Genomic DNA, 12,146 nt, shown 5'->3' on the forward strand with positions numbered 1-12,146 from the left:
GTGAGAAATGAAGGCAGATATGGCTTGTAGGTGCCACCGGGGGGGGGGTGCCCTAGGAAGCTAGCTGCCAGCCTCCCTCCGAGGCCAGACCAGATGTTCCAGGATTGTAAATTACCTAGTCAGTAACCTTTCTTTCGTGTTCTTTTTATGTTGCTTATCTGTACCTAGATTTGTCTTGTCGTTACCAATAAGTTTGTGCCTTGCCATGAACAAAGTTGCTTAGCTAAGAGCCTGGCACACTTCCTTAACTTCTTGGCAGTGCCACATTCCCCTGGGTGACACCAAGTGACAGGGGTAAATCTCCAGACCTGGGTGTGGTGGCCTTCTACCAGAGAGAAGAAAGGGCAAGAGACCTCTTTCTGCTCCCAGCTTCCAACGCGGGTGGTGTACCAGAGAGAGGGGAAGGAAGAGAGAGACAGTGTGCCCTTTCCTTTACAGGGTGCCCATGGCCAGCCAGAAGCCCTGGGGGAACAGGAGGGGCTAGAGGGCTGGGCAGAAGTGCTGAAGGTCCTCTCCCCAGGGCCTTCGCAATGGCCCCAGAACCTTGGCCGCCATGTCATTACTGCACCTTTTCCTCTCACCGCGACTGATCTATGAGTGCTTTTCATTTGCTCTTCCTAGAAACTACCTTAGGAACCAGGACAACCAACGAACAAACAAAAGTCCACTTTTTTACCTGAATGTTCTTTTTTCATTTTCACTGGAGCCCTAGAATTGTCATGTCTTGTTTGAAAACATATTCTGTAGAACAAATATTTGTGTACTTGCCGAGCACTTGCTCAGTGCGAATGCAGCATCAAGTGACATGTTGTTTTTAAACATTAACAAACTGATAATTCCATAGAACTGTGTATTTGTCATAAAATTGCTGCTTAGACACACCTGTGCAGGTGCAACTTTTCTTTGAGGGATCCCTGTTAGAGATCAGGTGCAGATTCTGTGGGAAATACCCACACACATACACACACACACACAGAGAGAGAGAGCTGTATCACTCACATGCAACCTCCAGCTGTCTGGAAAAGTAGCTAAAAATATCCAAAAGGCACCAGTTAGCTCAGAAAGGCAGTTTTAAGGGCGACCGCAAGTCATGTGATCCTGAGGGAAGGGGACTGCCACATAACTGAGCCCTCTTCAAGCCAGCCTTGGAAACCCACCGGCTGAGCCGAGTGACATGGAGGCAGGACCAGGAGCATGAAGCCACATGCAGGAGAACCACGTGCAACCCAGGTACAGACAGCTGTTCAGGACCATGGAGAGCTCCCAGGGATGGTAGGAGTTGCTTCCAGAAAGCCCAGAGCTCACGGAAACTGACAGTTGTGATATTCTTGTAAAGTTCATTGCCAAGAAAAGTGTCTCATATACACTCTGATTTGGACGCTGCTTATAATACAGGTGAGACACTAAAAAATCTCCAGTACAGCATGTGATCCCTTTTTGGATTTCTCTGATTTGTTTGCTGCAATAGATACTGACAGGATCCTGGGATCTGCGAAGGTCACCACTTGTGTGTTAGTCCCAGGAAGAAGAGTTGGTTTTTATACCCCACTTTTTCTCTACCACGAGGAGTCTCAAAGCATCTTACAGCCTCCTTCCCTTCCCTTCCACGAGGAGTCTCAAAGCAGCTACAGTCTCCACAACAGGCACCTTGTGAGGGAGGTGGGGCTGAGAGAGTTCTGAGAGAACTGTGAGTGGCCCAAGGTCACCCAGCAGGCTTCATGTGGAGGACTGGGGAATCAAACCTGGTTCTCCAGGTTAGAGTCCGCCTCTCTTACCCACTACACCACACTGGCTCTTGCCAGTCCTGCATACTTAAAGCATGTAAAGATCACATCAATCGGTCCCTCATGTCCATTATAAATGAATCAGTGACGCAGAGTATCTGCCCTTGTGCCCTAATAAAGGGGGTCATCCATCTGTAGCTAAAAAAAAAAGTGTCGCTAGAGAAGAATGGTGTGGCTAATTGTCTGTGTATTAAGTACACAGTTGCCCCAAGTCTCTTCCAACTTGGGGCAACTCTATGAATGAATGTCTCCCAAAGCATCCTGTTAGCTTTGCTCAGGTCTTGCAAACTGAGGGCCATGGCTTACTTGATGGAGTAAATCCATCTCATGTTGGCTTTTCCTCTTCTCCTGCTGCCTTCAACTTTTCCTAGTATTATGTTCGTTCATACTAAGAATATAATCCTAGGTTATAGTTGGATCCTGAGAATGCAGCCAGTGAGCGCAGTTTGTTTCCAAATTGGTAGAGCCTTCTCATGTTTCGACAATAGTTTTAAGAAAACCTTCCTTTCCCCCTGGAGTTGTGGTAACACTGTTGCATGAAAGGAAAATAGGACGCGTCTCCCACCCCGAACGAGATAAAACATGACATTTACAAAGGTCCTGGGAAGTGCGGCTTGATTTGCTGGTGGTTCAGCTGCAGCTGGTGATCTGTGATGGCAAGCAGCCATTCTTGAGATACATCTAGGGGGCTTTGTGTGTTTGTGTCTGACAAACCAAGGATAATTTCTGAAGGTTCACTGATCCTTCTGTTCCTATTGACTAAAACTTCAGTTCTGGGCTAAAAAAAACAGGCAAGCAGGAAGACTCTGTTTGCGCTGTGCAGTACAAATTATACAGGCAGAGGGTTGCCCTTCATAACAACCTTGGAGTTTTGCAGCTGAATGTTACAATTTTATAGAGAGTACTAGCTTGTTTTTTTTTTTTTTTAATGCTCAGCACCCTCAGTGTACCTGCGGCACACCAATTTTCATGTCACAGGAGTATTCCTTTGTAGCATGAGCAGAGCACCTGTGATCACAGATTGATTCTTATGGAATGTCATAAATTCCTATTTCTTTTTTGCGAATGCATTTTGCCGATAGAACTGCTCACATCTGCCATGGCTTGGAGATCACGGTTGGACTGGTTCCGTCTCAGGTTATTAGAGCTCAGTCTGGTCCTAGATGACTTCCAGTTGGTGAGGCCTGACAAAGCGGACTAGGTGCTTTGAGTGTGTGGCCTACCATGTCCAGTCTCACCCCTCATGGCTAGTAGTATCATGGAGGGCTGGGTTTGTTGCCTAGGCCCAGGAGGTAACAGATGCCTCTCTGAGGCATATGAAAGAGGCAGCTGTGAGACCCCTTCCGAAGAAGGCTTCCCTGGACCTGGATGACCTGAACAAGTCCCACCCAGCGCCAGACACTCCATTCTTGGGGAAGGTGCTCAAGCAGGTGGTGCCCACACAGCTGCAGGTAGTCTTGGACGAGGAGACGGATTATCTAGACCCGTTCCAGTAGGGATTGAGGCCTGGCTTTGGAATGGAAACCGCTTGGGTCGCCCCGACTGATGACCTGTGCCAGGAGAGTGGCGGGGCAGAGCACCCCTGTGGGTTCTGCTGGGCCTCTCAGCAGCTTTCGGTGCCATTGACCGTGGTGGCATCCTTCTGAAGAGGCTGGCTGAGCTGGCGGGGTGGGGGGGTGGGGAGGTGGCACCATGGGCTGGCAGGTCTGCTGTCACTTGACCCACTGATTCCAGAAGGTGGTGCTGGTGAATATTGCTTTGCCCCATGGCATTTTTGCTATGGGGTCCCACAGGGTTCTTCCTTATTATTTATTTATTGTTTTCAATTTCAATCCTGCCCTCCCCTGCCGGAGCCAGGCTCAGGGTGGATAACCACATTAAAACCAGCCTACAGGCACAGTAATAATACATATTAATTAAAACACTAAAATCAGTCATAAATAATCATATTAAAACTCAGATGATGCCAAAAAAGTGGTTACTGCTACATTCCCCCCATAAATCATAAGCTTAGCTAAAATAAAATGCGGGGGGGGGGGGAGGTAGGGAGGCCAGCAGAGATTATCCCCCATGCTATGTAATATCTACATGAAACCCCTGGGAGAGGGCCATCCAGGGATTTGGAGTGAGGTGCCCCCGGTATGCTAATGACACCCAGCACTGTTTCTCCTTAACGGCTAGGCCAGATGGGCCTGGAGAAGTCCTGAATAGCCCAGAGAATAGCTTGGGATCAGGGTGCCTGAAAGCCTGCCTCCTCTGTACTATCCAGCCCACCAGTAAAGATCTGTCCCAAGCTCTACTCTCTGTGCCCCTTTCGTCAGAAGTGAGTGGGTGGCAACCAGAGACAGGGCATTTTCTGTGGTGGCCCCTCACCTCTGGAACGCCCTCCCCCTGGAGGGTTCTTTTAGGCTCCAGGCTAAAACACACCTTTATACCCAGGCTTTTAAAGGATGGGTTTTATCAAATTTTTAACAATCTGTTACTGGTTTGTGTTATAAAGGCTTTTAAAAATAGTGTGGTGTTTAGCCATGAGGTGCCTTGAGTAGGACTCTGAAGACATGGTGTAGAAATATTCTAAATAAATAAATACCTCCCCTTCCCCCAATATCCCACTTTGCATGAGTGAGGTGGGGGGAAGCGAGGATTGCTGCACCCACCCTAGCTAGGAAGGACCACTCCCACCCTGGCAGGCAAAATAAGATCATGAGGGCTTATTTTGTTCTCCCCACTTTCAGATTTCATTGACAGCCTTATTTAGAAGACAAATTGACAACAAGAAATAATTAATGTTAGAGTATACCTGAGCAGGAATTCAACCAAAGCAGGTAGATGCGTGTACTTTTCGAGAAATGTATTCCACTCTACTAGCATTTAGGTTTTCGTTTTCTGGGAGAAGTTTAAAATCTCCCTCAGCCATTAGTAATAATACTAGTGGTAAGAAATATAAGTTCCAGGAAGAATGCAAGATGGTAATTTCTTGGCATGCGTGGGTTTAAGTAAGGGAAAGATGACTGTTGTAAAATAATAATAATTTTGAAGGTACAAATAACCCCTTAAGTGTTTTCAGCTCCATTAGGGGAGGTTTTAGCCAAGGATTCTCAAGGAGGCGTCTCTTTTTCTGCTCTGACCCACCGATTTTCTTTTTCTGCTCTAATTAGGCTTGCAGAGCTTGAGAAATGACCTCCCCCCCTCCACACCCGTTCAGGCGTCAGGGCAGCCAAGGCCATGGCTGTGTTGAAAGGCGAAGTGGCCGCACGGCACTCTCTGTTCCACAGATCCACACAGGGAACAACCCGGGAAAGTTCTCCTGCAGAAACCTTGTTAAAATAACTGGGAACTGTGCGGGGCTTCATTCCCGGCAGAGTCCAAGGGACTCGGGAGCCCCACCGCCCCCCAAAGTGGCACAAACCAGGAATTGCTTGCTTTCTCTGGGGCCTCCCACCCCTCTGAGGGGCCAGCCTGCCCTTTACTCCCTGGGGAACTTCGGGAGGCATGAAAATGACTAGGAAGAACACTGCCGCGGAGTGTGGGATGGACACCCAAAGGCAATCTTTATTGGGATTCAGGTAAATGTACAATCACAAAGAACTAGTAAAGAAGCATCTCCCCTGTTGTTAGGGGCACACCATCATTTTTTAGCACACTCCTTTGGCCATCCCCCAGGCCTGCTCAATCTTCACGCCTCTAAACCAAAGACGTTAAAGGAGTTTGGGCAAAACATCATTTCCATCTTGCAAGCCTCTTACTTGTGCCCATTCCCATTGCCGGGGGGAGGCCTTTCCAAGGGGAACCTCTCCAAACCAGGTTTTTTCCCTGTTTCCCCTCCACGGTGGGTCCTGGCCCATTTGTTGGGAATCCGTTGGAGTGAACATTTCTTCTCATAGGCTGGTTTCTTAAGTGCTTGGGAGACATTCCCCCCCTCCCCTCAGCCTTGCTGCATCATTTGTTTTATATTCCCAAAACCAAAGTCTGCAGAGATATTTTTATAGAGAGAGCCCTTCCTGCAATTCTGCCGTGAGAGCCAATATGGTGAGAGGGTCGGACTAAGACGGGGGAAAGCTGGGTTCATATCCCCACTCAGCTGTGAATCTCACTGGACGGCTTTGGGCCAGTTACTCTTCCTTGGCCTGATCTACTTCACAGGGTTGATGTGAGGATAAAGTGAAGGATGGGGGGATACTGTGGGCCCTGCCCAGAGCGCCTTGGAGAGAGGGCTGATCCAGATGTATGGTTTAATAGTAGATTGCTGTTCTTTAGAATCCTTCACTGCTGACCACAAGCCTCTCATGGGAGAAGCGCCAGAGGTCCGAGGCTTTTTCCTGGGTTGCGGTTTCAACAGCGCAGGTAAGAGGCAACCTTTCCCCCTAAAATCCCTTCGTCATTAGGGTTTGCTTAGATGCTGCAGTTTCAAAAGGTGAAGTGGGTGTGGACCTCTCAGCCCTCTTCAAGAACCAAAGGGTGTGTGCCTTCAGCACCAGTGAAAGGCCAGCAGCATGAAGCCCCTGGGTTAGCATCGCTTGGTAGGAACAGTGGAAGCCTGGCAGGGTATTTTGTCACCTTCTCCTCTTGCAGGGGTAAGCCGAGCCAAGGAAGTGCTGGCTCAACTCGGCTTGCAGGGAGAAGCATCAGCAGCTTATAACCATATCCTCCTTCTGTGGAAGAAGAAGGAGAAGAAGAGTTGGTTTTTATATGCCAACTTTCTCTCCCACTTAAGGAAGAATCAAATCAGCTTACAATCACCTTCCCTTCCCCTCCCCACAACAGACACCCTGTGAGGTAGGTGGGGCTGAGAGAGTGTGACTAGCTGTGCTGGCTAGCTGCCAACACCTGGGTGTCAGCTTACAGAGTCTCAGAGGTACAGCTACGAGCTGCTGGCTGTGTGAGGACAGCTTAAAGAAGAGTCAGAAGACCATGCTCATTCATCAAAGCCAGGAATTAGAGTCCGGTAACTTGCCAGTCAGAGTCCCAATTCATAGTCCAAATAGCCGGTCCAAGGTCTAGAGTCACGGAGAGCAGTCCAGGCATGGGAGTCAACGAGTTGCTCAGGTATGCAATGAGTTGCATACTGCTGCCCAGCTGTTCCTTTTCTGGCGTGTCAGTGCTGCATTAACCCTCATCCTGTGATGACTCTGTTTCCTGCTGCTCCAGCCGCTGCCAATAGGCTTCTAGCCAGGCACTGTGCCTTTTAGCCACCAAAGCCTTTCTGTGTTGCTGCCTCCACCTATCAGCCCTTGACGCTGCCTCTGGTAATTTAGTAGTTTGAGAGTTACCAGCTGAGCTACTGGGTCCAGGCTCTCCGCAGGATGGGAGTGGTTCTGCCAAGACTTCAGGCTGCAAGTCCTGTGTAGGCTCTGGACAGTTTCAGGCTGCAGGGCCTGATGCAAGTCCAGCGGGGCTGAATCCTCCAGATAGAGTTCCTCCTCTGAGGATGACTCATTTCCCCAGAATGGCCCCATGGCACTAGCCCAAGGTCACCCAGCTGGGTTCATGTGTAGGAGTGGGGAAACAAATCCAGTTCTTAACCACTACACCACACTGGTGATGGCAGCCACCACAAGCCGTGCCACCATGGTGCCGCAGCGCTAGGTTGGCCAGCTCTTGGAAGGGACAAAGTTGGCCCACCCAGAGGAGGGGTTTGGTCTAGGCCTTGTGCCCCTAAGGGCATGGTCAGTAGGGTCAAGGGCCGAGGACCACATACCCAGGGGCACAGCTGAGGTATAAAAGGGCAGAGCTGACATTCTGCCAAGGCGCACAGAATGTCCTATGAGCTCTACATGTCCCACCATGGATCAAGGTGGGTCGGGGCTGCTATTGTTGGAAGAAGAAGAGTTGGTTTTTATATGCCGACTTTCTCTGCCACTTAAGGGAGAATCAAACCAGCTTACAATCACCTTCCCTTTCCCTCCCCACAACAGACACCCTGTGAGGTAGGTGGGGCTGAGAGAGTGTGACTAGCCCAAGGTCACCCAGCTGGCTTTGTGTGTAGGAGTGGGGAAACAAATCCAGTTCACCAGATTAGCCTCCGCCATTCATGTGGAGGAGTGGGGGATCAAACACGGTTCTCCAGATTAGACTCCATTGCTCCAAACCACCGCTGTTAACCACTACACCACGTTGGCTCTCAGCGTGGACTTGTCAGCAGCCTTTGACATGGTCGATCATGATCTCTTAGACGACCACCTCACTGACATTGGGATCCAGGAAGTAGCCCTTCAGTGGCTATGCTCCTTTCTCCAGGGTTGGGGACAGAGAATGGCGCTAGGGGAAGAGGTTTCGCAGCGACACCCCTTGGCATGTGGGGTGCCGCAGGGTGCGATCCTCTCTCCTATGTTGTTTAGCATCTACATGCGCCCTTTTGCCCAACTGGTTAGGAGTTTTGGGCTGGGCTGTCATCACCCAGCTTTATCTTTATCTCCACGCCGGACACACTGGCCAGGTGCTTGGATGCCATCACTGTATGGTTGAGGAAAAGCCGGCTGAAACTAAATCCTTTGAAGATGGAGGTCCTGTGGCTCAGTAGGGGCAGCCTGGGGGTGGGGTGCCGGCTCCCGACTCTTGATGGTGTAACACCTTTGTCCGCTGTCAGGAGTCTGGATGTGATTCTGGATGCCTCCTTATCTATGGTGGTCCCTGGCCCACGCCTGGTGTAACAGTCTTCCAAGTAGGGCCTGCAAAACAGAACTGTTCTGCCAGGCCTACACCTGAGGGCAGCTGCAAGCGTAGAGTAGGATCCACTTTTGCAGATATAGCTTTTGCAGACTAGGTTGAGGGGGACAGCTTAGAAGGTCTCCAAGCTCAGACTCGGCATCTCCAGGTGATGGGATCTCTGGAGACAGGGCTGGACCTGATCTGCAGTTGAGACCCTGAAATCCACAGCCGGGCTGGGTATAGGCGGTAAAGGATAAGATGGGTCCAAGATCTGACTCAATATCAGGCAGCATCATACGTTCCAGGTGGCAATCCTGTGCACAGTTGGATTTGGTGCTGAGACCCACTGCTGAGTAAATATGCATAAGATCTGACTGATCATTGCTGAGAGAAATAGAAATTAATCTCAGTAGCAAATGAGATTCTAGTTTTTCAAAAGAACAGGCTTCTAAGCTTACTTGAAAGACAGCACAAAATCTGGGACAAAAAGGTTGTGGACTCTCTTGCCTTGTCTCTCTCTTTCGGGTTCAGGAGATAGAGACAGAGAGGTGCATAAAAGCCTCTGCTGAAAATAGAGGTAAAAATTGCCTATGAAGCTAGTCTGCAAAGCTCTTACAGGCACCGTGTAACAAACTCATTTGCCATCAAAAGGCACTGAACAGTTTAAAAACAGTCTGCTTCTCTGTTATGTGAAAAAATAAACTTCAGCTGGCAACTGGCCAGAAAGGGCAAAATCCTTCTCTGCCTGTGGATAACTGGCCAGAAAGGGCAAGTGGCAACTGGGAAGCAACTTTCCTCCAGGCCAGATTGGCCAGGGATCCTGGAGGGCTTTTTGTCATCTTCTGGGCATGGAGTAGGGGTCGCTGGGGGGGTTGTGGGGGGAGGTAGTTGTCAATTTCCTGCATTATGGAGGGGGTTGGACTAGATGACCCTGGTGGTCCCTTCCAACTCTATATGATTCTATAATTGGCCCTTTATTGTCAGTGCAATCCTAAGCAAAGTCACACCCTCCTAAGTCGACTGAAGTCATTGTGTTTAGAAGGATACAACTCTGTTTAGAATTGCAGTGTGCACCACCCAGAGTAGCTGCTTGAGTGGAGAACCAGCCCTGGAGCCTCTGCGTCCTCCACAGGGTACCACCTTTGGCCTGCTGAGCAAACTCTCCCTCTAGCTTCAGCACTTTCCTTCAAGGGCTGCTTGGCTGCAGAACACACGTACCAAGTCTGTATCCCAGGCTCTGATAACAAAATATATTTCTGTTATTCATCAAGTCACCGGGAGCAAAGAAGTTTTCACCCCAGCAGTTGCCTTTTAAGGCAAAGGACTTTGCCGCACTCTGCCTTTCAGGCCTTCACAGTGCTAGGCCCGCGGTCTGGTTCCCCCCACCCCCGTTTTCAACCAGTGCTATTCTGGGCCTCAAATGCTTCTGATTTCCTTCTTCCCTGACATCTATAGGCAAGAGCACGGGAAGACCCCTCATTTTTAAAGTGCTTTTGAAGGGGGGTGGAAGTGGTGGTTGTTCATAAGCATCGTCAGTTCCACTTGCGTGACCTTCTTTTCACTTCCTTTCCTTGTCCCAGGAATGATGCTGGGCGGTGGCTGTGGGAAGGAGCTGGCCCACTGGGTAGTTCACGGACGCCCTGAGAAGGACATGTATGGCTATGACATCAGGTGAGCGCCTTCCTGCTCCGGTCCCCAAGAGAGAGCTCACCGTTCTCCCATTCAGGTGCCCAGCTGCAGAGTTAGTCCAGGCAGCCGAGAGGTGTCAGGCTCACCCTTTTTCTCCTCGGAGGAGACCAGGTGATTGGGACGGTTGCTGGCTGATTAGAAAGAGGTGCAGGATGAGCTTCACAGTCATATCCATTGCAGTTGCTGGTTAGCAGAGTTTGTTTCAGAGGTTCCAACGCTGAGGAGCCAGCACTGAGAAGGTCCTGCTGCCTTTAGCCACCCCCACCTTCTGCCTTTGGAGGCAGTCTCAGTTGCCAGGCAGGCCCTGGGGAAGCGGGAAGTGCTTCAGGTCCCCTAGTCCCTGATGATTTAGAGCAGGGCCCCCCAACTTTTTTGAGCCATCGGGCACCTTTAGAAATCTGACGCGGGGTGGTAGGTATAACCACAAAATGTCTGTCACAGGAGGCAGAGCCAATCACAAAATGTTGGGGAGTCAGGTTATGCAGAACTGTGACTTCAGCTCTTCAGACAGAAGCCCTGTTTATCAGGATGCTTTTTAAACTGAACATATTGTTTAAACGTATTTTCTTGCATACAGACAAAAATGCCTTTTGTGCTAGCTAAGAAACACTCATCTGGCAGATCTCCAGTGGCCAATCAGAAGCTCTGCTGGCACCACCAGGCCACACCCACTTTCTAAAAACACCTGGCAAGCACCAAGAAAGGTGTTGGCGGGTTCCATGGCGCCCACGGTCACCATGTTAGGGACCCCTGATTTAGGGCTTTTGATAATAGGGTGTTACTCTGTAGAAGCAAAGCTTTACCAGGTAAGGAACATGGGTTTTGTTCAGTTGTGCAGTAGCATAAAGTTGCTACTGGAGAAGGTACCACATTCCACACTTATCTGCTCCAATTCTAATGAAGCTGAACCTGCAATTTTTTTTAAAACCAGATGCCCTCAGCGGCCCACCTTGATTTGCATTTTAGGGATCTTCTCTTCTGGCTGCTGTGGAGAGCAGCCACCTGGTGTGATTGTGAATCTTTTGTGCCTCCCTTGCAAACACCACCACTGGAAGGCGGGAACCATTTGCAACATTATCCATCTTCCTATTGATGTAATCCCATGAGACTGTGTAACGATCTTTGCACCTTTGCCAGTTTAGGCACGTACCACTTCTAGGCCCTGCTAAGTATTTCAAACTGGAATGATGCCTGTGGGTTCCTCGCACCAGATCATTGTCAAATGTTGATTTCTAGCAGCTGACGGATTTCTCTGCAAATGCAGGCCTGGTTTGTCGGCAGCTGTTTTCCTCTCTGAGGGGCTGGGAATTGATTGCACTTAATAGCCATCATTAATTTACATGTCAACCTGATCTCATTGCCTTCCTTCTGCTTCAGTGTGATCAGCACAGGTCAGACGCAAAGCGAGATTGTAGCTATGCAGCAATTATGTTTGAAGAGGGGGGATGGAGTCTCGCTTTCCAATTTTGCTGTGAAAGGTATACTAAGTTAATAACTGTACTGAAATTTTTGATGGGGAGTAAGCTCTGAAGGAAGGGTATACCTCCTTTGGGAGCTGGTGAACCTAAATTTGCAAATGCAGTTACTTCCAGAGGTGACCTCATGCTGAATCAAAGTGAGGCAGCCCCCTGAGGTACCATTAGGGTTGGCAGTAGTGGGAGGTAATCAGTTGTGGCCCACAAGGTACAACCCATCTGGAGATTCTCCCGCACAAGGGAAGTCCCTGATGGATTGTGCCCCGTTTTGTCCCTGGCAGGGGGGAAATGTCGTTTGGACTTTTCCATGACAGGCAGAGGCACAGTCTTGGGCTAGACGAGGCTTGCTCAGTCACCCTTTATGAGAACGTTGGCTCTGTTGATGAAAGGAGAACAAACTGCCACAGACAAAACAGCAGAATCCGGGCCCCTGCCTGAGGTGTTTCCCATCCTGCTCTGTTAACATCCGCATGCAGAATTCCAAACGGTCCCACGAGCAATGCGGCTGCTTCGTGGACCACAGTTTCTGCTGTGGGGGTTTCTGTGCTCA

At 49.6% G+C, this 12,146-nt stretch overlaps 1 protein-coding gene across 1 annotated transcript in view; it reads left to right on the forward strand.

Annotated features, from left to right (window-relative positions):
• Positions 1 to 12,146, forward strand: part of SARDH (sarcosine dehydrogenase) — an 85,606-nt gene that overhangs the window by 23,104 nt on the left and 50,356 nt on the right. The window contains exons 8-9 of the mRNA XM_056860416.1: positions 6,042 to 6,128; positions 10,013 to 10,103. Coding sequence (XP_056716394.1) covers positions 6,042 to 6,128; positions 10,013 to 10,103 — 178 coding nt within the window. The remainder of the gene's footprint in view (positions 1 to 6,041; positions 6,129 to 10,012; positions 10,104 to 12,146) is intronic.

Source organism: Euleptes europaea, chromosome 14 (assembly GCF_029931775.1).
Source record: "Euleptes europaea isolate rEulEur1 chromosome 14, rEulEur1.hap1, whole genome shotgun sequence".
Classification (NCBI taxonomy): Eukaryota; Metazoa; Chordata; class Lepidosauria; order Squamata; family Sphaerodactylidae; genus Euleptes; species Euleptes europaea.